Source organism: Papio anubis, chromosome 4 (genome assembly GCF_008728515.1).
Source record: "Papio anubis isolate 15944 chromosome 4, Panubis1.0, whole genome shotgun sequence".
Classification (NCBI taxonomy): Eukaryota; Metazoa; Chordata; class Mammalia; order Primates; family Cercopithecidae; genus Papio; species Papio anubis.
Genome location: NC_044979.1, coordinates 132,104,456 through 132,131,501, shown reverse-complemented (window position 1 = coordinate 132,131,501; position 27,046 = coordinate 132,104,456). Strand labels below are relative to the sequence as shown.

Below are 27,046 nucleotides of genomic sequence, written 5' to 3'. Positions count from 1 at the left end.
AGTCCCGTGCTCTGTAGGGTGTGGCAGGTTCGGAAGGAAGAGTGGGAGTTCCTAAAGTGGCACATTCCTTCAGCCTTTCATTGCATGATGTGTTCCAGTTTGTATGGCTCATAAAGCATGTTAATAGGTTATATTATTTACTTTTAGCAAAGAGAACAAGTGGTTTTGTTTTTATTTCGAAACAGGGTCTCATTCCATCGCCCAGGCTGGAATGCAGTGGTGTGATCACAGCTCACTGCAGGCTCAACCTCCTGGGCTCAGGCGATCCTCCTACCTCAGCCTCCCAAATGGCTGGAACTATAGGTGTGGATCACCACATCTGGCTAAGTTTTTTCTTTTTCTGTTTTTGGAGAGATGGGGTTTTGCCAGGCTGGCCTCAAACTCCTGCTCAAGCAATTCGCCTGCCTTGGCCCCCCAAAGTTCTGGGATTACATGTGGGAGCCACCACGACTGGCAGAGAGCAAGTGATTTTTAAAAGTTTCATCAAAGAAACTGTGGAATGAGAGAACATAAACACAGGGCAACAGCAGGAAAATGACAGAGTTGACATTTTTTTTTTAATGAGCTCCTTATCAACCACATCACTGGGTACAAACAGCGACTATATAATCATATGTAGTAGAAGTCAGACAAAAAAATTGAAATTTTTAAAAAGTGGGAACTTAGGTTTATATCCATGATCGTTAATGATTTACCTTGCCCTAAACGGATGTTGTACCCTGAGATATTAGCTCATTATGTTGGATAAAACATTAAAAGTTGTGTTCATTTTATCTTTGTATCATTCCTTACATTTATTTATGTATTTTATGGTTTGTGTGATACAGCTGTGCCATATAGTTACATATATATCAGGGGAATATGTTAGAATTTTTTTGTACTGATAAAGATTCCTAATTAAAAACATTTGGAGACCATTTTTGTTCTGGAGAACTACCAGTAGAGGCATCCAGTGATTATTAATGGGTATCTTGGGGTCTGGATGAAGAGAACAAGGAAAAGGTGAGGACACAGGAGGGAAGTGAAACAGGGAGGGTGTTCATGTATGAATTAGATAACAATTCTCCCAAGTGGATTCAGTTCCAAGGGCACATGGTTTGGCGAGTGGCCTGTGCCTTTGTGCAGGTTATAAAAAGTCTCCCCTTTCTCCTGGCATAGCAGCCCTGTACTAGGGCACATGGTTTGGCAAACGGGTTGTGGGCTGGAATTCAGCACCCCTTCAGTCCTTCATCTTTCTGCAAGTGTATCCTACACAAGTAAGTGTATGTAACAGCCCTGGTGGTGAGGTACTGAAAATAAATGAATAAATAAAAGGATGAAGGACAGGCATTGATGGATTTGATGGATGTAGTGAGCAACAACAGCTAGTCCTCACTCTTTTATTCATTCATTCATTCATTCATTCATTCATTCATTCACCAGAGTATTTGTAGAACACCTGCTGTATGCCAGCCATCTTCAACAGCAGAAGTTGGCAAACTGTAGCCCACCAGCCAAACCTGACCTGGTATTTTTTTTGTAAATCGGGTTTTATTGGAACATAACGGTATCCCTTTGTTTATGTATCTTCTGTGGCTGCTTCTTAGCTATAATGGCATAGTTGAATAATTATGACAGAGACTGTATGGCCTGCAAAACCTAAAGTGTTTACTTTCTGGCCCTTTACTGAAAAAAGGCATGAACCTCTACTCTAGAAGATAAATCAGGACTGACTTTGGGTGCCACTGCATGGTAACTTAGCCATGGGCTGTTTGGCTTCTATCTCATGTGCCCTGCTTGCAAGAAAATACTTCCATCAGGGCCAAGTGGAGGTGAGGTGCAGTAGAGCAGGGGCAGAGCTAAAAGCAACACAGCTGGGCACATTTACTTCTTAGATCTCTACACAAACCATGTAGTTTAGGGAGGAGACAAAGGGCTAGGAGTCCAGAGACTGACACTGTGTAGCCTTCTCTCTGGGCTTGTTTCAGGTGGTCACTCTGCAACTACAATATGGCACTAGATTACTGATTTTCAGACTTTTTTCTGCACCAAAATCACCTAGAAGGCTTGTTGAACCGACTGCTAGGCTCCACCTCCAAGGGGTCTGAGTCGGTAGGCCTGGGGAAGGCCTGAGAATGTACACTTTTAACAAGTCCTCAGGTAATGCAGGTAGGCAGTATGACTGGATTGTTTTTGTGGTTGCCTGCCTCTTTTTGGCATGGGAAAGGAGAAGGCCAGAGTATTCCTTGAAGAATGACATTTAGAGAGGACCAAATTCTAGATGCTTCTGTGATATGTACACCACAGCTATTCTGGACTAGATTGTAAATTCTCACATTTCACCTATGCAAAGGGAAATACTTTCAGGTCTCCTGTTAGTAATCAGTTGTCCCAAATTTTACCCGTTACCTCTGGAAATTCTGGACCCTCAAGTGATCAGTCTTTGAAGGCAGTGTGGAAGAACAGCACCTATTACGGCTGTTGATTTTTCATGGTCTCTACCCTGTCCTTCTTACTATGACTGCTATTCTCTACCTTCCTGTTTTTCAAAACTCTCATTGTTCCTGTTGTGTTTTTTCTAAATATTTTTTTGATTACAATAAAGTGCTAATATTTAAAGAGCTTTTGGGAGCCTGCTGGTGCCAGAAACTATGCAAGTTACTTACAGAATACTCTCATTCAGTTCTCTCAAAAATCCTTGGGGAAGTTTTATTTTTCTTGTTTTACAAATGAGTAGTAATTACAAATTTGGAGTCAGAGAAGTTAAGTAATGTGTGATCTGGACAATTTCAATATCTATGTAGATGACCATCAAAAACCAAGCTTCCTAGGTCTTTGGCCCCCTCCCCGATATCCCTCACCTCCACCTGCTAAGTATCTATTCTCATTTTTGGATCTCACACTTTGTTATCACCTAGGATTTGCCCAGGATTTCTCTTTCTTGGATCATGACCTTCCATATCATTCTGTCACTGCAGCTCAGGAGTCTGTTTCTTGGAAAAGCTTTATATCTCTTATCCTCTTTCTCTGCCAAAAGAAATACCTTTCTGAACTATTTCTCTCTCTTAAACCTCTTTTAAACTCTGCACACTTTATACAAAATTGTATTGGTTATGCTTCTAGTTCCCTAGTACATAGTAACCTTTGGAAAAATAGTTTTGTCTTACTGTTTCTATAGAACATGTACTGCACCTGGTATATAGAAGGCACTCCATAAACAATGGGTTAACTGAGCTAGAGAATATATGACCAGTGTCTGAGTCTGAGTCTGTCTTGCTTCACAGTATGGCTGCTATAGTCAGGCCTGCCACAGCCCAAGGCCTGTTTCTTTCTAATCTGTCTGGATGAAGAAGGAATTGTTTAGTAGGTGATGTCATTTGTGTGATGCTTTATCTATTTCTCCATATCCAGCATGCTATTAGTGATTTTTCATTTTGTCAAACTGCATTTTCTCTTTTCAACTAGAGTTCAAACAAAATAATTTTAGATAACATTCTAAGAACATTTGGAAACATGACATTTCAGGTCTATTTTCCCCCTTTGCTTTAAAAAAGTATATACAGCTATAATTACTAATTGCTGTGCTCTAAGTAGAGACAGATGATACATATGTTTGTGACAATTTTCCAGAGGGAGAGCTAAGTAACCAGGCTCATTTTTCCATAATGTGAATGTTATTCACAAACTATTACCATAATTGATGCACCAAACCACTGTAGAGTAAATAATGTGTTGTATGTGGGAAGCAAGCTAGTAGTCAATGAATATTAAAGAACAAAACCTCATTTTAAAAGAGAAACTGTAATTATAATCATTCTGAATTCATGCTGCACAACCAGTTAAAATAACTTGGCTGCCATTTATCTGTGTAATTCTGTGTATAAAGGGAGTAGGTATATGATTTGTTATATAGAAATAAGTATTTACAGGCACATTTTTATGAAAAGACACAATATCGAGCTTCAGAATCAGTAGTTTTCCAAAAGCATTTATCGCAGAGATGAACATGCAGAGTTAATCAGTGAAATGTATATTGATGGAAAAGATCACCATTTCCGTTATCTTATCTTTTGCTTTTGTAGGTGTTTTATGTCTATTTGGAATGTCGTGTCCCTTTCCGTGGACCTAATGAGCCTCTGTATTTTCTCCAAAGCTTCCTTTTCATCAGAAGTTCTTGTCCACCTTTAATCCCTCTTACTGCTTTCTAGATGCTCATCAACTTCTGTGTGTGGTATATTGATTTGCACTTTTGGAATTTGTTGTTTTATAATAGGAGATCGTAAGTCATTTCTTGTGTGTATCATTAGTCTTCTCAACCAGACTAGGATTTCAGTCTCAGATTATTCTCTGTGTGTGTGTGTGTGTGTGTGTGTGTGTGTGTGTGTGTGTGTGTTGGGGGTGTGTGTGTATATATCATTCCTTCTGGTGTACCTTGTGGAGAATGGTTTGCTGTCCATGTGTTTGCTAACTCCTCAGTATGTATTGTTGGTTACCTGTTTTTGTGCATCAGATACTGCATTATTTTTGTAAAATCTTTACATTTTGTGTTTGGCTACCAGTGTCTCCACAGAGTCTTGAATGTAACTGGTAAGGATCAGATCTGTTGGTGTAGAGTTTTTGATGGAATACTCAATTAGCAATCTGTAGTATGGCTTATGTAAAATGTATAACTCCTATCTCTGAGAAGTTCTGAAGTCTAAGGGGAAAGTGCTTCCCTGTCTCTTGAATTTGAGTGTTTTGGGTGCATCCATTTTATAGATAAACAAGGTGTTTGTATCAGAGCTTACTTTTATGTTTTAAAATAGATCATAGTGTACCTATTCTTAGGAACCTTTTAGGAAAATCTCTTTAACATTGATCCTGTTGTTAGTTGTAATCTCAGTATATTCTGATAATTTCCTTTGAATATGTAACTGTTCCTTTCACACTATGGGCATCTGTTGTCTTCTCTTTTTATAGCAATGAAAGTATGAACAGATTCCAATAGGGGTTTTTAACTCAAAATTCTCTGACCTTAATGTCAGGCCAATTTATTTAGCTAGTTTATACAACTGGACATATTTCTATAATAGAAAAGTGTTTCTTAACATATTGTTTACAGAAATGTTTCTTAACATATTGTTTACAGAGATAGAGCCCACATTGTAAGGCTATGTAACACTTCCTCTCAGAAGAAAATGATTGATTTCAGCATGATTTCCTCCCTTTAACTTAAGCAGGTGAACCTTTCTGAGGGCTTTTTGGAAAGTTCTGAGGAAAAAAAAATAACAAAACTCATACAACCTCAAGGAATTCTAAGCATCAAGGAGCACCTTTGTGAAGGTTATTGGTTCAAGCACTGACACTATTTGCTATCCTTCAACACGTGCCGGGGCATTATTCAGGTATCCAGCTCTGTGATAGCTTGTTTTTGCTTGCCCTGATGATACGTATGGCAAGGGAGGAACATTATCCAGGAGTGAACACTGTAGAGGAGGGAAGGAACCCTGGAGCTGACCTTTATAGAGGCGGTTCTCATCATCAACTTTTCTTCCTTACAAGATGGCTTGGTGTCCCTTGAGATCATTCTCCCACCTTCAAAATCCTGGATGGGCCTCTTGCCTGGTTCCCTTAAGGACTCTAAACCACTTAGCTTGGAGCTGGTGCCATTTAATTCTGTTCTTGGCAGTGGGCCCTGGCTTCTTTCCTGCTCGGCCCTGTGCCTCTTAGGAGCAGAGAAGAGGTCAGATGCAGATAACACAGGCATGATTTCTGCCTCCTGAAATGCTCAGATGATATGTACTTCTCTGTCCCCCTAAAGATTTAAGGAAGTACACATTTATCATGGGATGTAATGAGTAGGAAAGTGCATGGGGCTTTCTTTTTCTGCTGAATAGCAGATTGTAGGATAGAAACAGTTCTGTTTACAATTCAGCTCTATCTTTGTCCTTTGCATCGCAGTTGAAGTTATTTTAAGCTTTACTGTTAAGCTAGACTTCTGAGTTGTTTCATTTGCAAATTCTTTCTTTGAGGGTCAAAGGAGACTTTTGTAAAATGTTCGGGTCTGAGAGAATTTTGAGTTAAGTAAAGGTGAGCGTGTGCATGTGTGCATGTATGTGTGTGTGCGTGTGTGTGCACAGCTCATGCATAAATGCCTGTGTGCTTGCTTGGGTAGGGACTAGGAGGGCTGAAAAAGAGAAAGTCATTCTTAGCAGAAGAAAAGCACATACAAAGGGTGGAAGACGTACGGTTTTTGACAGATGAATGAATCCTTCTGAAGGTTTTGTAAGAGTTGTGACCAGCTCTGTTTGCTGAGAAAAGGGAAAGTCCTTGAGCACCCATCATACCTCTTCAGACTCTCTTAGAAAGCATTCAGATGCTCTGCCAGAGGAAATGATGTGTTCCAAGTACAGCTGCAGTGGAGAGTTGTTTTTGTGCAGCTGAAGCAATTCCTCCACATAGATCATCCCATTTTAACAGTAAACTGTCTGTTTAAAACAAAACAAAAAAGGTGGGTGGGAAATGGAAGGAGAAGGAGTTTATGCCAGGAAATGAAAATAAGTTGCTGTAGAAGCCTGTCTAGGTTGTGGTTTCAGAGTTAAGAATAAGTTATTACTAATAATAATAAGGACTCACTTGATAGTTTGTTATATCTCTGTGTGTGTTTTTATGAACTTTTAATTTTCCAGAAAACATTAAGGATAAATTAGAGAACACACTCCTGTTGGAGGAGGTGACCGTCTTGCAGTTCACAAGCCATATAATCTTTCACCACTTAACACCTTCCAAGGAATCGGGTAGACTTCTGGTGTCCTCTCTGGTCCTCTTCCCATCTTTATAGGATGTCAGGCTTTGGACTTAATCAGAGGATAATTAAGGCTGTATCATAGCAGGTGGAGTTTCTGAGTGGAAGTCTAAGAAGTGATGTTTCTGTAAGTATCTTTAGCTGACTGTAACTACTAAGCAGAGGTTAGGAGGTTGTGATGTAATTTAAGGTGACATTGTGGTTACCTTTTATCAAGCTCAATTGTGAGCGTGGAGCTATGTTAACTGCTTCACAGCTATGAGCCTATTTAATTCTCAAAGGAGTCCTCATTTTAAGATAGGTTTGATTACCCTCCGTTTACAGATGGGGAACTTGAGGTTGAGAGATAAGTGGTTAGTTTGCAGTTACACCCAGCATTTGGCATGGCTGGGATTGGAACCAGGGGCCCTCAGTCTTCAAAGCTCTTACGTTTAACCATTGCCTGATGCATTGTACTCTCTCCTGTAAAGTAGCCTTTTCTCCCTGCCACCACTGGTTCATTTCCTTTTCCTCTTTTAAGATACTTTAAACAGAACAAAACCAATAATCTACCTCCTAAATTGAGGTTGATCTCCCTCCTTCCTATCCATTAAGTAATGTCCTAGATTCATGCAAATATTAGATATTTGGGAGAAAAAATAAATAGAACATGTCCCTACTCTCTTTAGCTCTAAGAAAATTTGTCTGTTCTTATTAATTAATTCCTACTGTTCCACAATCCTACTATATTACCTGATATGTATAATACAGTTACAGTCTTCTCAGGGAGACTCTTCTATGCAGTGGCATGCTGGAGCCGGGAAAGCTGGTAGACCCAGCTCAGACATGGACCAGCTGTGAGACCTTGGTGAAGTCACTTTATCCTCTGGGCTTTACTTCTTTTATCACTGTAGTGTTTGATCCAGGTCAGTTTGCAGCCTGGAAGGCACAGCCTTTTTCAGGACACTAAATAGGGCACATGTGCTACCCATTTGCGTGCACACTATCCTTAGGCATTTGTTGAAGAGATGGTTAATAAAATGTAAACTCATTAAAAAGCATTACTAAATTCTTACATTTTATGTTTCTTTGATCCATGAATGACTGCTAAAATTTGGTATGTTATCAATGGGGAATTTGTTATTTCTTTTTGCATAAAAGGGGTCCTCATGCTAAAGATTAAGCAATACTGGTTTTTGTGAACTTTTTTTTAAAAGTCCCTCCCTGGGTAGAATATTCATAAAACCTATGAATGAGTCTTAACTACTTGATTACCCAGATTCTAGCTTTTTGGAATCTTTCATCACCTTACTTTTTTCCCTTCTCGGTGAGCTTTTGGATTTAGGACAAAGGGGGAATGATCACAAGAAATAGATTGACATTTTAAAAATCTCTACTCTTTTACAATCTTTCCTGAAGACATGATTTTTTTTTTTTTTGCCATCATGTCTCTAAGTACAGTTGGTCAGTTGTCACTCTGTCACCGTACCTTCCAACCCCATAATTCCTGTGAAACCCTGGACACCTCACTGTTTTTGCAGATCATGAGTTCCTCTGGCCTCACTCCTTTCCTTGTTCAGCTTGCAGTACCTGAGTAATCCCCTCACCCCTCACCACCTTCCTTATTAGTAACCCCAGTTCCCTGAAGCTCTTGTCCTGCCCATTTCCTCCCAGCAGCATGTCACTCATCTGCCCTGATGACCCTGTGTTCCCCTTAGAAGAATCACAACTCTATCTGGACTGTTACTGTAGATCAGTGAACTTCAACATCTGATAGCTTTTTCAGTGTTGCCCATCAGTGCATTTACTGAGTTGCTTTTTCGATGCTTTTGGTGATAGTTCCAAATGCTCCCCACTGTCTCCATGGCTATAATGATAGGAAACATTAATACAAAACTTGGTCGTGTTGGAGAAAATGTGCTAAGGACTTTACATGGATTGTCTCATCTCCGTTCTTGCTAAAGGATCTAACTTTTCCTTCCAACCATCCAGCAGCTACTAGTGAGGCATCAACTGTGTCTATGCATGGTGCCACAGACTGTAGCTATTATTGAGGCAGATTGGGGACTTGCTCTCAAGAGACCTCTAATTCAGAGGGAGATGCACAGAAGTAAACAGGCAGCAATAACATTGTCTAATAAGTGCTAATGAGGGGAGAAGTTCAATACACTATAGATGCCCCCAGCCCAAACTTAGGGATGAGGATAAGGAAAACTTGCAGGAAGTTATAGCTAAGTGCCAATCTAAAGGACGAGAGACTATGAGGGAGGAACATAAGGGTGTTCTGGACAAAAAGAATACCTGGCTGCTGGAAAGATTTCAGGGAATTGAGAGGGGCCAGTAGGAATAGAGCCATTGTTCTCAGAGCAATTAGAGGTCTTATTTTTGGTGTGAATTCCATAGACTCTCTTTTCTACCTCCTCTGTGATCTGTATCCTCACTTGGTTACTAACTGGAATTAGAATCCACTGAGATCCTTCACTGTACATGGATCTCTAAGACACACTTGCCATCAATCTCAGTGTGAAGTTTTACTATGCACTTGTGTAGTTGCTCTGCTGAAATACTATTAGACTGTTCAGGTGAGTGTGGAGGACAATGCTTCTTCAAAATTATTACAGGGAAGTTTGTAATAACTGTGACTGACTTGAGTAGGGGTAGGGTTTTTCAGGAGGGTCTTTCAGTGGTAATCACTCCTAAAATTTTGAATGCTTAAATGAAGCTCCTGCTCTGCTCGATGATAAGTGCAGCTTCTTTTTCCATGAGGACGTTTAGTAAATGACGTTTTAGGTCTCAGCAAGTGTTACGCCTTCAGACACCTTGGCTGAGGAAAGCCTGATGTGCCTCCAGTGAAGGATTTGTAGGACCACATCTTTGATGCTTCTGCAACACAGAGTTAGGGAAATGAAACAGTGGGTCCATATGTGCTCCTGATCCATTGCCAACAGGAAAGGGACTTAGCCCCCACGTACATGTTGACCCTTCTGGTCATGGTAAAGCCACCCACTAGCTATAATGCTATCGTCAGCAGTAGAAAGAAGAGGGAGCACAAAGCAACTGAATGGTAAAATATTTCAGACCTTTTCGGACCACTTTGGAAGATGGAAGCTGATAACATCATACATCCAAATTCCTTTGCATTGCTGTCTGTCTCTTTACAGGTGGGGAATAGTTTACAGCATTCTGCGGAATCTACTTTTGATTCCAAATGGATCTTAATTATTTTGTATTGGGGAAATATTTTTTACTTGGCAATAGAGATGTTCCATAATATTATTTAATATTTTGGGAATCACTGTTTCCTATGTGCCTGAACATCTCGAGCACATTTACCCTTAGCGTGGCAGTGCCTGGGTGTCTCACGTCCACGTACGCTCAAACCATGCTCCTTGATTTCATCCCCTTCTCTCTGTTCTCTGTTTCTTTCATCTCCTAAACTGAGTGCTGATGCCATTTCACACTCTTTCTTGGAAGTTTAATGAGTTAGTGGTAGTATAACAAAAATAAAAATATTTTCTTTATGTTTCTGAAAAGAAATATGTCTATAAAGCGTCAATCATTTTTCCAAGCTGTTAGTTCCTGCTGCTGAGTACTAGGAGCTGTTCTGTCAGCAAGAACAAGTAAGGGCGAATAGTAGGAGAAAGCTGTCCCCATTTTCTTTCTCTGGTACAAGAGGTTGGAAGATGTTGTTTCAGCTGGAGAACTTAAGATGGATTCTTATTCACTGTTTGCTAAAGAGACTGTACTGCTTTTAGTGTGATAATTTTCTGTAGGCATGGAGAAAGGTCACCTCCTGATCTTGTTTTGGAGATCATGGGGTTAAATCTGTGGCAGTGTCCCTTTCCTACACACAGGCTTTTGACAAAATAATGTTTGGCCAGGTGTTAATCTGTGTCCTGAGGGGAGTGCTGGAATTCATTATTCATCCCGTGGGAGTAGGGGTCAGAGGAGAAGGTCGTCCTTCTGGGAGGTACCAGGGCCATAGCCTGCCTCCTGCCTTTACTGACATGTGCCATTTGTGAGGAGGGCAGTTGAAGTCCATTTGAGGAATTCTCTTGTCAGCCGGCCAACACAGAAACACAGAGGGAGCGGGAGGGAGGGAGAGGCCGGCAGCTTGGCAAGGCAGTCCTGGAGTGCAGTTTCCGGAGCAAGATCACACACAGTGTTTTAGGAGCTCAGGGAAGGTGTGCAAGAACATAAAGGGGAAGGGGGCCAGGTTTGAAAGAGTGGATTTTTTCTATTTTTTCCATCTTTTGTCCCTCCTGTCTTTGAATACTTGTCATCCTTTGGAAAACTCAGCATCGGCAAGAAGCCTTTGCTGACACACTGCTTTTTCTCCAGCACTATATTGTGGGTTTTTTGTTTTTGCTCTTCTCATTTTTATTTTCCTCTGAGGGCAGGAGGTGAGGCAATGATCAAGTCAAGCTGGTTCTATGTTAAGTTCAAGTATGCAGAGAAGGTAAGTCAATATGGTTTCTTTTCCCGGGGGAAACCTGCCACCTCCCTGCAGTCTTCTCATGTTGATGGGCTCCTCTGGCCACTTGGGGAAGTGAATGAAGCTGAGAAGTTGTATTTGTGAATGTGTTTCCTTTGGCTTAATGATTCTTGGATGAAACACAGGCTCTTTGCTTGCAATCTGACATTGCCGCTGACCAAGTGGAAGCAATCTTCAGACTCTGTTCTGGAGGCATGATTTAGAGTCTAAAGAGGAAAAATAATGAAACGACAATAACAGGAAAGGCAGGATATTCTGCTTTAGATTGAATAGAGAATTTTCAAGGTATTATTTGTTACAAAGGTAGATATATTTTTGGTTCTGAAACAAATTGACAGTCACTTCCTGTTACCTGTAGTTGGCTTAGAATTTTTTTCCTCTTTCAGTTAACTAACTGTGCTTACTCATTTGTAATCTTAATTGATTGTAGAAAGAATCCTTGTAAGGTTGTCTGACCATATATGAGATGATCTCTTTACTGTCTGTCAGGGGATTCTATTTTGTGAATGAATTTTGGTTGTACCTAAAATTTTGATGTTAAACAGTTCCACTATATTTTAATATACCATTTCTGGACTTTTAGGGGAAAAGTGTACTTCCTAATACATCTTCACTTACCTGGGGCTGTTTGACATCTTTTTGGTTCCAAATCCATATGTGTCACTTACTCTGTTGGGAATTTACAGGATAAGAAATGAGGTTTCCAGGAGGAGATATAGCTCAGAGGTAGAGCATTGGACTGCAGATCAAGAAACAAGGTTTCCAGGAGGATCCTAACGTGTGCCTCCCTTTTGAAATCTTCCTTCCTTGATTTGATCGTTGAATATATTGGCATATTGATTGTAGAGTTGAGCTGAGACTCTAGAGAATGGAACTGTGATGTAGCAAGATAGAAAGTTGTGAGACTATCTTTATACTCCTTATGATTATATGCATAAGCACATTAAATATGCCTCTTCCATTCACCTAGTTTAAAAATGTTAGAACATTTTCAACTCCTTTTTACCTCATTTTTTTTTTTCTGTGTGAACTTGTTTCCTCTTTGTTTTTAAGACAGCAAAATTGTTCCTTCTTTACCCATGTTGAAATTACAGGATTTTTATTTAAAATATCCATTTTTTATTTTAAACTCACTTTCATTGTTGACTATTAAAGCTATTGTAACTAAAATATTATCTGGTCATGTACAGGATTGGGAAAGATTGTGGTTTGGGATATTTTTTCCTCAGTAGATTACTTTCCTTTGAGAAGCCGATTGTCCATTGTTTGCTGTTATGAGTTTTGATAACTGAAAACTGTACTCTGCTTTCTTATGCTTTCCCTTTTATCTTGAATGTTCTGTCATGGGAACCTGAAACTCAAGAGTTAAGGCACGTGAATAAACTAATGTGAAAAGGGGAAAAGCATTTCCAGAAATGATTGTCATAAAAAGAAAAAGAAGGGGAACATTAAGTTAATTGCTTCATTTGGATTACCATGCTGCTATTGCTTTAGCAACCAAACAAGGAGAGAATGCTTCCATATGCCAAGGCACAAGTGTAATATAAAGCTAAATAATGTAAGGCTCTATACCTAATTGAAGGATATTCATCTTGCTTTTATTAGGATAGAAGAAAAAGAGAAATCTCATTCTTGTTTTTGGCATGGTTATGGTGCTCTAGATCTCAGTGATTCTCTGTAGAAATTTTGTTCTTTCACAATGATTCAATTTAAAAATTTTCAATGGAGATTTTTGTTTTCCAAAACTCATCAAGATGGGCTGAGTTTTACCTAGAGAGATAATAAGTCTTAGTGTAAACACAGGGACAGCGTTGATTACAAAACAAATTAAAACCATTCTTTTTGTATTCCTCTAAAAAGCCATTCTTATAAAGGCTTTTTGATTTGGGATTTCCCTCACTATCTTTAAAAGGACAAAAAAGAAATCTCTCTCTTGATTGTCAACTACTGACCATTTTGATTTGATATAAGCTTGTAATTGTTGGAAAGGTATTTCTGCTGTGAAGTTTGTCCAAAACTATGAGAAAATACATTGCACAATCTCTTCAGTAGTCTTTCTTGTTGGAAAGACTATTCTTTCTCCATTAAATTGTTCTTGTACCTTTGTCCAAAATCAGTTTACTATACTTAAATGTGTCTGTTTTTGGGTTCTGTATTCCTCAATTGATTTAATGTCTGTTCCTCCACCAGTATCAAAAAGTCCTGATTACTGTAGCTATTCTTTTTCAAAATTGCTTAAGATAAAATAGTACCTGTGTTTTTTCATATAAATTTTGTAATAATCTCATCTGTGTTTACAGAAAATCTTCCCGATATTTTGATAAGAATTGTGTTAAACCAGGATATTGATTTTGGGATTTTTTTTTTTTTTTTTTTTTTTTGAGACGGAGTCTCGCTCTGTCGCCCAGGCTGGAGTGCAGTGGCCGGATCTCGGCTCACTACAAGCTCCGCCTCCCGGGTTTACGCCATTCTCCTGCCTCAGCCTCCCGAGTAGCTGGGACTACAGGCGCCCACCACCTCGCCCGGCTAGTTTTTTTGTATTTTTTGGTAGAGACGGGGTTTCACCATGTTAGCCAGGATGGTCTCGATCTCCTGACCTCGTGATCCGCCCATCTCGGCCTCCCAAAGTGCTGGGATTACAGGCTTGAGCCACCGCGCCCGGCCCTAAGGGATTTTTTTTTTTAAAGTACTATGTTGAGTCTTTCTCTTCATGAAGAGGTTTGTCTCTCCATTTATTTAGATCTTGTTTGATCTCTTTCATCGTTTTGTAGTTTTCAGCGTACAAGTCCTATATAAATTAGATTTATAACTATTACTTTTGGGGGGCACTTGAAATAGTATTGTATTTCTAATTTAGATTTTACATGCATATTGTCAGTATACAGAAGACAACTTATTTTCAAATGTTTTTGTATCCTGTAACCTTGATAAATGCAGTTATTAGTTTGAGAAACTTATTTGTAGATTCTTTGAAATTTTCTGTATAGACAATTATGTCATTTGCAAATAAGGACAGATTTATTTCTTCATATCTGATATCTAGGCTTTTAAAATTGCCTTTTCTTGGCTAATTGCACTGACTAGAACTTCTCATGCTATATGGACTAAGAGTGGTGAGAGTGAATATCCTTGTCTTGTTCTTGATATTTGGGGAAAAATGCATTCAGTCTTTTGCTGTTAAGTACAATGTTAGCAGTAGGATTTTTCTCTATGTTCTTTATCAAATTGAAGTAGTTCCTTTCTATCCCTAGTTTTCTGAGAGTTTTTTTTTTTTTTAATCATGAATGGATGTAGAATTTTGCCAAATGCTTTTTCTGTGTTAATTGATATGATTATTAGGTTTTTCTTCTATAGCCTATTAATATGGTAGAGTACATTGCTTGATTTTCAGATATTGAACCATTCTTGCAAACCTGGAAAAAGTCCTGTTTGGTCACTGTGTGTAATTCTTTTTATGTATCACTCAATTTTATTTACTTATATTTTGTTAAGAACTTTTGCATCTATACTTATGAGAAATACTGGTCTGTAATTTTCTTTTTGTAACGGTTTTGTTATGAGGGTATTACTGGCTCCATAAAGTGATTTAAAAGTGTTCACTCCTTATTTGTTTGCTGGAAGAGATTATGTATAATTGGTGTTGATTCTTCTTTAAACATTGTGTGGAATTCTGTAGTGAAATCTATCTGGGTCTGGAAATTTCTTTTTTAGACGTTGTTAATTTAAGAAATTAATGTTTTTAAATTTAAGTTATTGGGCTACTTAAATTACTGTTTTTCATATTTGGTGGGTTCTGGTAGTTTTTCTTTGTAAGGAAGTGGTTCACTTCATCTGAGTTGTCAAATGTAAGTGTGCAGAACTGTTGATAGTATTCCTTATTAACTTCTTGATGTCTGTATAGTTGTATTCCTTGTTTCATCCCTGATATTGATAATAATGTCTGTATCTTTTCTGTGTCAGTCATACTAGATGTTTGTCAATTTTGTTGATTTTTTTCAAAGAACAAGTTTTGTGTTCCATTGATTTCTCTCTCTTATTTTTCTGTTTTCAACTTAATTTTTTCTATTCTGTTATCTTAATTATTTTCTTCCATCTGCAAGCTAGAGAACCAGGAAAGCTGGAGAGTGTAGTTCAGTCTGAGTCTGAAGGCCTGAGAACAAGGGGTCCAGTGGTGTAAGTCTCTTTTCAAGACTGAAGGCCTGAGAACCACAAGGGCTGATGTTCCATCTCCAAGGGGAGGAGATTGGATGTCCCACCTCAAACAGAAAGTTAAGTTTCTCCTTCTTCTGCCTTTTTGTTCTCAATGGATTGAATGAGGTCCACGTGCCCAAATACGGCATCTTCTTTAATAAGTCTACCAATTCAAATGCTGTTCTATTCCAGAAACACCCTGACAGACATACCAAGAAATAATGTTTTACCAGCTCTTTAAGTCAACACACAAAATTAACAATCACATGTATCTTTTTTTATTTTTGCTGTCTATATTGTTTTATTTAAAGAGGGTTTCTTATGGATAGCATAGAGTTGATTTCATTTTTAAAATTTACTGTACCATTGTTCTTTCTTCTGTCCTAGTGATTTAAGATCCTTTCTTTTACCTATTTTTTTTAAAAAACAATAGTTCTATTTTTAGCCATTTAGTTCTATTCCTTTAGCCATTCTTTTAGGGTAGGTCTCCCAGCAACAGTTTATTTTTATTATTTTTTTAATATGAGGATTCTTGATTACCTGTTGCTTACTGAGGAATGTTTTCACTTGATGTAGAATTTTGGTTGACAGTTTCTTTTTTCTTTTTCTTTCTTCCTTTTTTTATTCTTCAAGCCATTGAAAAATGTTGTTCTCTTTCTTCTGGTCTTCAGGGTTTCTCATGAGATATCCACTATCATTCTTTTGCCTAGATGTCATGACTTCTTTCTCCCTGGCTGCTTCCAGAGTTTTTTGCCGTCTTTAGCAAAGTTTAACTATGATGTGTCTTGATGTGGGTATCTTTGGGCTTATTCTGTTTGGTATTGTTATAGCTTTTTGAATCTGTAGGTGTTGTATTTGCCAAATTTGGGGATTTTCACCTATTATTTCTTCATGTACTTTTAAAGCCCTATTTTCCTTTTCCTCTGTTTCTGGGACTCTGAAGACACAATTGTTAGATATTTGGTTATAATCCCACAGATACCTGATGCTCTGTTTTTTTTGTTTTGTTTTGTTTTTTCCTTTTTTCAGTCTTTTTTTTTTTTTCTTTTGTTTAGATGAGTAATTTAGTTGTTCTTTCAGTTCACTGATTCTTTTCTCTCTTCCACCTAGTCTTGAGCCCATCCATTGAATTTTTATTTATTTATTTATTTTTTTGGAGACAAAGTCTGCTCAGTCCCCCTGGCTGGAGTACACTGGCATGATCTCGGCTCACTGCAACCTCTGCCTCTTGGGTTCAAGTGATTCTCGTGTCTCAGCCTCCCAAGTAGCTGGGATTACATGCATGTGCCACCATGCCCAGCTAATTTTTGTATTTTTAGTAGAGATGGGGTTTTACCATGTTGGCCAGGCTGGTCTTGAACTCCTGACTTCAGGTGATCCACCCACCAAAGTACTGTGATTACAGTTGTGAACCACCTCACCCAGCTGATTTTTTTAAAAATGCTTTTACTGTGGTAAAGATGTATTTAATGAAATTTACCATCTTAATGATTATTAAGTGGACAGTTCAATACTGTTAACTATATTCACATTGCTGTGAAACACATATCCAGAAGTTTTTCATCTTGCAAATCTGAAACTCTTTACCTCTTGAACAACTCCATTTTCCTTGCTCCTCCCAGCCCCTGGTAGCCACCAGTCTACTTTCTATTTCTCTGAATTTGACTACTGTGGATACCTTATGAATGTGGAATACACAGTATTTATCTTTTTGGCATTGCCTTATTTTAATTCATAATATCCTCAAGTTTCATCCATGTTGTAGTATGTGACAAGATTCCTTTCTAAGGCTATATAATATTCTTTTGTATGGATATACAGCATACTGTTTGTCCATTCATCCATTGGACATTTGAGTTGCTTCCACCTCTTGACTATTGTGAATAGTGATGCTATAAGACCCTGCTTTTAGTTCTTTTGAGTATGTATGTAGAAGTGGGATTGTTGGATCATATGGTAGTTCTGTGTTAAATTTTTTGAGGAACCTCCATAGTGTTTTCTATAGCAGTTGCACCATTTTACAATCCCACCATTAGTGCACAAGTGTTCTAATTTCTCCACATCCTCTTCAATACTTGTTCTCTGTTTTTCTTTATAGTAGCCATCTCAGTAGATATGAGGGGATAATGCATTTCTGTAATGACTAGTGATGTTGAGCATCTTTGTTGGCTATTTGTGTATTATCTTTGGAGAAATTTCTATTCAAACTTTTTGTCATTTTTAAATCAGTTATTTGTTTTTCATTGTTTGGTTGCAGGAGTTCTTTATGTCTTCTGGATTTTAACCTTTTTTCGGGCATATGGTTTGGAAACATTTTTTCCCATTCCATAGGTTGCTTTTTCACTCTGTTGATTGTGTCCTTTGATGAACAAAAGGTTTTAAGTTTGATGTAGTTCCATCTGTCTGTTTTTGCTCTTGTTACCTGTGCTTTTGGTGTCATATCCAAGAAAGATTGTCAAATCCAATGTCATGAAGCTTTTCCTCAATGTTTTCTTCTAGCAGTTTTGTGATTTTATACTTTTAGGTCTTACATTTAGGTCTTTATCCATGTTGAGTTAATTTTTGTATATGGTGTAAAGGGTCCAGTTTTATTCTTTTGCATGTGAGTGTCCAGTTTTCCCACACCATTTGTTGAATAAACTATCTTTCTCCATTGAACAGCTTTGATACCATTGTCAAAGATTGTTTAACCATGTATGTGAAGGTTTATTTCTGGACTTGATATTATATTCCATTGGTCTGTTTATCTGTCTTCATGCCAGTACCACATTGTTTTGGTTACCATAGTTCTGTAATATGTTTTGAAATCAGGAAGTTTAAGTCCTCTAACTTGTTCTTTTTCTAAATTGTTTTGGTGATTTGGAGTCCTTTGAGATTACATTTGAATTTTATAATGCATTTTTCTATTTCTGCTAAAAAATGCCATTGGGATTTTGATAAAGATTATGTTTATGGATCATTTTTGGTACTATGGACATTTTAACAACAGTAGGTATAACAATGTTAAAGCCCTTGGTCAACCATGAACATGGAATGCCTTTCCATTTATTTGTAGCTCTTATTTCAGCAATATTTTGTATTTTGGGGGCAGCATTGGAAGTCTGGACTCCAATATTTGTCTTTATAGTTTCCCTCTTTTCTGATTCTTTGGCTAAAGAGAACAAACTTTTCTAGGGGCTTGTTTTGATATGTGTCATTGACATTACTGGGTTTCTGGCTTTTCACCTCCAAATCTGATGACATCATATATCGGATATATGAGACCTATAAAATGAAAACTCCTAGAGAACTCACTGCTGTGTCATTTTTGGGGGGCCCCCAGGTTTTAAGCCAGTACATCATCTTTTCACTTTTCAGAGTCTGTTTATATTTATTTTATGTGTAATGTTGAGGGATTTTAGATATACTTAGTGTGTATAATAGGGAAAAGTATGTCTACTCCATTTTCTTGGAAGCAGAAGTTTCCTAACATGCTTTTAAAACAGTGGTTAAATAACATAATGTTGAAAGTATTTGCATTGTGCAAGGCCTGAGTTCTCAATAGAGGGTGATAATTGCCTTTTATTATCTTTATCTTTCTCCTATTTGAAGTATCAGTCACCTTTGCTATAGAGGTAGCTCCAGCTTAAGTTTACCTTGCTTTAGATAAATTGCATTATCACTGATACATACATTTGCATCTTCATACCCTTTATTGCAGTTCCATCAAGATGTGGATTCCAGAAACAGCATTGTCTTTTCAGTATTTTTCTTTTTCTAGGCAATTTTGACAGTGCATTTTTGTAATCAAATAGGAATTACTAATTCTGGTTTTATTGAAAACCTGTTAGCCATTTCAGCCAGAAGAAGATCCTGGAGGAAACAATAAATTTTCTTCATAAGCTATTCAGTCCAGCGAGATACTGAATTAAGTGCAGGAAATCAGTACACTTTTTGTTTGATAAGAAGTGTTCCTCTGAAAAACCATTCTTAGATTATTATAAATATTATTGGCTGGATGCATTGGCTCATGCTAGTAATCCCAGCACTTTGGGAGGCCAAGGCGGGAGGATTGCTTAAGCTCAGGAGTTTGACACAAGCCTAGGTAACATGGTGAAACCCCGTCTCTATAAAAAATAAAAAAATAAAAATTTAACTGGCTGTAGTGGTATATGCCTATGGTCCCAGCTAATTGGGAGGCTAAAGTGGCAGGATCTCATAAGTTCAGGAGATTGAGGCTGCAGTGAGCCATGATTGCACATCTGCATTCCAGCCTGGATGACAGAGCAAGACCCTGTCTCAAAAAAAACAATACACACACACACACACACACACACACACACAAATATTGAACCCCCATTGCCAGTCTTCCTGGGAATTTTGTTCTATATCTGTCTGTAAGTTTAAAGTATGTACTGTAGTTCATGCTTTAACTTCAGAGTTAATTTGAAATTTATTTAAAAACTATGTTTGGAAATTTACATAATCATGATGACTGCATGTAAACTGTTAGTAATATGTTACAGAGTTTCCTTGGGTTTTCTGTTAGAATAATAACTTTGTGTCAGATAGCTATTTGAGAAATTTAGAAGAAATTTAGAAGATATTTAAGCTATGGAACATAAGCTATGGAGCATGTCCCTCAGAATCCCTTTATTCTCATTTGATAAACAGTAGAATCCGGACAAGGAAGAACCTTATTTTCTCTGCCTTTGCTAGTTGGTGGAGGAAAACTTGTTGTTTGAAACAAGAAGGACTTGATCTTTCTATCCTATACTTTTTTCATCATCCTCAAAGAGGGCTTATTTCAATGGATAGACCATTCATAGTTTTGACAGCTCAAATAAAAACCCTGAAGGATGAGCAACCACTGAAAAGTTCCAAGGGCCTTATTTCCAATGGAAGGATTTCAATTACAGTCATTTTTTCAAGTTAGTGCAAGGAGGTAAATGGAATCACAGTTTCAAATGTTAAATTTGAAGACTATACCATTACCAGTGTTCCTTGGAAATAAAAGATGCAGCCAATCTAAATCAAAGACGTGATTCCAGATTACCTCATAAGAATATAAGGAAGACTACAGGCAGCAATTGGGCCACTTGTATGGAAGAGTATACAGTGCATCAGATGTGACTTTCATTAAGCCATGTTACCCTTGTTTGCCATTGAGGGCAGGAGACATCCTTTCAACAGGCCGTAATAGCTTCTTGTTGAGAGGCTGCCTGCTATACAGTTGCACCAGCAGAGAGAGAAAAGAGGGATACAGATTCACATATTGGCCTTGTTTTTTAAATGCTATTTTTGTCATTTTTGGAGTTGGTTTCCAGTGCTTAGAATAGCTGTAAGTATATAGTAGTTATTTGTTGTATGTTTTTGTATGAATAAGTAAGAGAAGGAATTAATGAATTAGGCTTTATAAACTGGAAGTTTATGTTGCACACACATTAAGCTTAGGTTCTGTCCCTTCTCTTCTCCACATGGTACCACCAGACTTTTCCCCACCTCACCCCCTCATCAACCATTTTTTATTTTTTCTTTTGTTTGTTTGTTTGTTTGTTTGAGATGGAGTCTCACTCTGTCGCTCAGGCTGGAATGCAGTGATGCCACTGGGTTCCAGTGATTCTCCTCCCTCAGCCTCCTGAGCAGCTGGGATTACAGGCACCTGCCACCATGCCCAGCTAATTACATCAGCCTTTTAAAACTTAGTTTTCTCTCTAGAATTTGATTGTGTGCACTTAGAGTAAGTGGGAGGATCTCAAGACAGTATAGAAAGAGTTGGACATCTAGTTCTGTTTTGCAGAGGGAGTGCAGAGAAACTTCCTTGAAGTTATATAATTGATTTTTGGAACCTCATTTGTAGGATAGTTGCATGGAGAAAGGCATTCAAATTGCATTCATTGTACTTCTTAGGCCAAGGTAGATCTGGTTACGTACATACTTGTTATTTGGTAGAATACTGCTTATCTTGACATTATCTGTTCCATACTACATTTACGAACTGGAAACAGTTAGTTAAAGCTTGAAACTGTTAAAAAAAAAAAAAAGTGTATGTTTACATTTTATGTATTGTAAGTCAGATGATTACACATCCTCTCACCAGTCCTTTCATGTAGAGCAGCGGTTTGCATCTTTGGCTATACATTGGAACTACCTTGAGAATTAAAAAAGTTATTGATGTCCAAGTGAGTGTCAACCCTGGAGATTCTGATTCAGTTGGCCTGGGATGAAGCCTTGGTGTCAATTTTTTTGGAAAGATCCCTAGGAGTTTACAGTGTGCAGTGAAGGCTGGTTTTAGAATGGTTACATGGATTTGTGTTCCAATTTTCCTTTCTTGCGTAAATCACATCCATAATTCATTGACCACAATTGTCTATGAGGCTTATTAAAAATGGTACAACTTAGACATATGTGAATAATTGGAATGCAGAATCGTTTTAAATTCCCATTCCCGGTCTTTCTATAGTCAGTTTGTATTTAATTCAACAACTGTTTTTTAAGAGGCCCAACTTTATTAAATGTTATCTTGTCCAGCTTAATTTCTCTAGAAACAAAATCTCACTTTCATTTTGTACTTATCACTGGTTTACATGTGGTAAATAAAATTAGCAGAAACAGGTTTGTGGACAGTCCACTATGGTACACTGGTGTCTTATAGAGACAAGTATTCATTGGCTATGAATTGTTCAGTAAGTTTTACAAAGGAAATGAAGATCATCAGTTAATCTAGATGGTCAGTTTGGTGGGAGTCAGTTAAAAGAGCATTATTGTAAAAGATTTGTGGTTTGCCTGATTTTAGATCAATTAACATTCACCCACGAGAAAGCAGGATGTATATCATTTTTATTTTATAAGTGAATATGTAACTGTACTTTTTTCTTATTTTGTATTTAAATTTTTATTCAGAATTTCAGATTATTTAATTTCTAATGTTAATACCTAATATACATGGATATAATCAATATGATCACTGTTATCTCTAGAGTGAGGACAGTTTCTTGCCAACAATTTTTATATCCCATTATAACCATCTAGATGAGTTCATTATGGGCTTTCAGTACACACTATCAGTGCCTAAGAGTCTTGAGTTCAATCTGGTCTTTGACTATCACATGTCTTGAAATACACATCACATTAGATTTGTAAATAAATTGTAGAAAAATCTTAAGACTGAAATTTAGATATTAACCAAGATTATTTCCTCTTAAGATATGCTAACAGGCATCAGAGCATTAGTGGGTCACTGAAGAGTGAAGATGAGTCAGACCCATCAAAATACATATACTCGTTCTACCACTTGATATGTACACACTTCGAGTTGGTAATTTATTCTCAGTTGTTTGTGGCATTTGCATTTGTACTCACCTTCTCTTACTTTCACATGGGTAGCTAATCATGAGTTTTCGTCTGTTTTTGCTGAACTTTACCTACTGTCTTATTAATCTTGTTTATATCAGTGTGAGTTTCTTAAGGACAAGGACTCTAGTCTTGCTCTGGTATAGTGCCTACAACACAGAAAGCAATTTTCGGAATATACTGTCTGAATTAAATTTATTAAATCAGTCAACAAATAGGAACCTTTTGAGAAATGGTCCTGAAAACATTTTTGTTTGCTTTTTTTTCCTAGAGAGGAAATAAACGGGTTTATAAGCAGCTGAGTGCAAGTATCATGGTCTGTGCCTTTTCTTCTTGACTGCTCTGCTAGATTCCCTTTCAGAAAGCTGAGTAGCTCAGCACAGTGAATACTAAAGGGAATGCATTCCTTCCCTCTCAGGGGACTGAAGCAGTGTTTAACACCACTGTAAAATCCTCAGCTGTGGCTTTCTCTAGCGTAGAATTTGTCTGAGAAAGATGAAAAGAACAAGGAAGGCATTGTGTGCTGTTTCTTTTCTTCACCCCTCCTGCTCCAGGCTATCCCGGGGGTGGCGGGAGGGGGGTGGAACGTGGAGTATTTTCCTTGGACCTCCAGAGTATGCATGTTATGTATGTGTGAGTCTTAGAGAAAAATAAAGGCAAATGCAAGGCATGCCTGCTAGTGGGAGTCATCACCCATGGGTGAAATGAAGAAAATTACAGGAGTGCGTTTGCGTTTATACAGCCACTTTTTCCATTGAATGACCCAAACAAGTTGCCAGTGACAAAGCATTGGTCCTACCTATGATAAAACAGTGGCCTGGCCATTTGCTTAATTGGTGGAGAACTCAGGTGTGTTACTCTTGACAGAGGTGAAAGCCTTCATAGAGAATTAGGGGGGATATAATCTGAGCATTGTACTCAGGATCTTTCTTGGTATATTGCTTCATTATAGTGACTGCTGTTCAGCAAGAAATAAGGGATGACTTTTAAATATTTGGCCGGATTTTGTAGTGGCAAGGACAGAGATTTAGAGCTGAAGAGCCATTTAGTTCAACCCCATCAATCTGCAGATGTGAACAGTAAGCCCAGAATCACACTCAGTGTTAGTGGCCAGAAGGGAGACCTTGGCTATGAACATTTACTCTACTGGAAACTAATGACGTGACCAGATTTGAACCTTTTCTTCCATTCTGTACTAAGTTCTCTTTTCTTTGTTAGGAAAAGCCTATTATAAACAGAACATTGACATGAATTTTAATTTTTGCGTCTTTTCTTACAACATTTGCCCTTATTGCATTTTATAACTAATTGTATATACTTTTATGTTTTCCTTTTTGTACTCATCATTCTAATGTTTCTATGTAGCATTTCTCACAATCCGTGTGGGGTTTTATTATAATTTGATAAATTATTCCCTTGCTTAGGGGCATTTACATAAACTTTTTTTTTTTGCCATAAAAGAGAAAGCCACAGCAAACAATGTATATAGGTAGCTCTTTATTCTCTCAAGTTATTGTTTTTGTTCTCATCATCTGAGTTACTGGGGGTGACCTCATTACAACAGTGGAAAACACACTGTAACTTGCCAGCATCAGAAGGCGTGGCTTTGTACTGTGTGTGTGTGTGTGTGTGTGTGTGTGTGTGTGTGAAGTTTATGTGAGTATGAATGTGCAGGACAGAAAAAAAGTGCTATTCTTTGTAGATCAAACAATCGATGAGTCTTAATGTAGGATTATGTGTTGCCTGTCAAATTGCCATTTCTACTGAGAAAGATAAAGGCATTTTTATTAGTGTAGGTGATTAGCTTTATTAATGTTGGACAAAATCAATGTTATGAAAATGAAATCTATAGTTTTGGCGTAAAATAAAATTTAATAGGTAGGTGGCCTATTCATACACTTATGTGAATTAATTTTTGAAAAGATACATGCATGAAAATGTACTATCTATATTAAATGTATATTCAAAGATATTCTTCCTCTAGGCTTCTAGTTATAAACCTTATGAAATACTTTGATTAACATATACAACTTATAAAATACTGTGATTTATCAGACAGCTCTAGTTTCATTTTATTGACTCTGATTTAAGTTATCACTCTTTTTTATGCAGGAACATATGGTAACAAGTTATATGGTAAGAAATTTAAATTTAAAGATTTTGACCTAACGTTGATTCAGATTGTATTATTTTATCATATTTTATTTTCAAAGAGCTGTCAGTTGAAAAGGGAAACTTCATGTTTAGAAATTTGAGTTCTAAAATGTTTGGGAAAAATTTGATAGATTCTTTAGTAAATGTTTATCTCCAACAAAAATTTTCCTGGTGGAGGAGTTATTAGGACCAGTGAGCATGCATTTTTTGTTTTTACCCTCTTGTGATTATATTATCATATTACCTTCAAGAAATGTTTGTTTCACATTGCTTATCTTTGTTTATCAGTGAGGTCAGACACTTTCCCTACGCTGAGGACAGTATCCACTGCCTCTGAGGTGGATAGTCTCTAGAAATCCTTTCCCTATCCTGGGGCAGTTTGCCTGAAACTACAGTAGTTGGTAGCAAATTCCCTTCCACTCCTCTTCCTGCCTGTTAACACTTTCTGGAAACCTAGGTCCCCATGTGTTTAGCACTCTCTGTAATCATCTGTGGGCCTCTGCAGGTGAGCAATCTGGGAGCTGTGGATGAGGGGCGGGGCAGCCTCTGTCATGCGCCATTGCTGTGAGATCTTTTCTTCACCAAAATCTGGGGGTGATTTAGAATAATGGTTACTTAGTGACACAAGGTTTTGGAAGGGTTTTTGTTGACATTTTTAAGAAGAAAAGAAACTGATGATGAATTAAAATTACGCTGTTCTTCTTTCAGCCATGTCTCTGAAACCATTGAGAAGGTTTCCAGGTACATTTTGAACAGTAGAGAAGATGTGGGCTGGGCGTTCCTGTAATCCCAGTGCTGTGGGAGCCTGAGGCAGGAGGATCACTTGAACCCAGGAGGTCCAGGCCGCAGTGAGCTATGGTCATGCCACTGCACTCTAGCTTGAGCAACAGAGGAAGACTGTCTAAAATAAAAAAGAAAGAAAAGAAAAGAAGGCGTGCCCTGTTTTTCTGTTGTTGAACCTTATTTATTTTCCTTGCAGTCAGCAGCTCTGTGGTTCCGTCACTTGGCTGCCTTCACAGTGCCTCTCATTAGCTTTGGAAATAGAAGTGGTGGTACAAACAATGGGGCGGAGTCTCAGGATACATTGTGGTGATAGTCTTTTCATTCTCTATATATCAGCCAATATGGTCTTTTCAAATCACAGGTTACATTATAGCATTCTCCTTAAGATCCTCTAGGGCTTCTTATTACACTGAGAATAAAATCCAAACACTTGGTCATGGCCTGTGAAGCCCTGTGTGGCTCCCTGCCCACTTATGTTCCCACTGTCCATCTAGGTCCTCAGGATCCCCTTATCAAACTTTCTTCAGTTGCTCTACCACACATCCCCGTGTGGTGGGTTCCATTCCATACTGTAGCTCTTAACTCAAACATTACCTCCTCAGTGTGGTGTTATCTCACCAACCATCTAAGTTTCACCCCTTTACTTTTTGTTTTGTTTTGTTCTGTTTTTTGAGACAGGGTCTTGCTCTGTGGCCCAGGCTGAAGTACGATGCAGAACATGATTCACTGCAGCCTCGAGGTCCTCGGTTCAAGTGATCCTCCAGCCTTGGCTTCCCGAGTAGCTAGGACTACAGGCACGTGCCACCATGCCTAGCTAATTCTTTAAAAAAGTGTTTTTGTACAGCCAGGGTCTTACTATGTTGCCCAGGCTGGTCGTGAACTTCTGGGCTTAAGCGATCCTCCTGCCTCGACTTCTCAAAATGCTAGGATTTTAGGCATGAGCCACTGTGCCCAGCCCCTTTACTTATTTCTTACTCTGTTACTGTTTCCTCTCTATCTTCTTAATACCACTTACAACCATCTGAAATTACCCCTTTGTAAATGTATTTGCTTATTTATTATTATTTTCTTCTGGCTTCTTTCATTGAATGAAAGTAAGTTCCATGAGAGCAGGACCTTAGGGATGTTATCAACTGTTACATCCCCAGCACCTAGTACTATGCCTAGCAGAGAGTAAGAACATTAATATTTGTTGAATGAATGCTTGAATGGACAAAACAAGCCCCTATATGGCAGGAGCTGTGCTAGCAATAAAAAATGTACATAAGTTGAATTCAGTCTCTGCAAACAATGTTTTCCATAATCTGGAATTGTTATTTGGAATTCTTTACAGAAATCCATATCCAGGC

The 27,046-nt window shown here is 38.0% G+C and overlaps 1 protein-coding gene across 7 annotated transcripts in view; it reads left to right on the top strand.

Annotated features, from left to right (window-relative positions):
- AUTS2 (activator of transcription and developmental regulator AUTS2) overlaps positions 1–27,046 on the top strand; it is a 1,198,864-nt gene that overhangs the window by 366,548 nt on the left and 805,270 nt on the right. Inside the window, exon 1 of one of the 7 annotated variants that reach the window (XM_009202863.4) lies at positions 409–11,201. The exons of the other annotated variants lie outside the window; for them this stretch is intronic. Coding sequence (XP_009201127.2) covers positions 11,154–11,201 — 48 coding nt within the window. The 5' untranslated portion in view covers positions 409–11,153. Of the gene's footprint in view, positions 1–408; positions 11,202–27,046 lie in introns of those variants that run through there. 7 annotated transcript variants of the gene reach the window in all.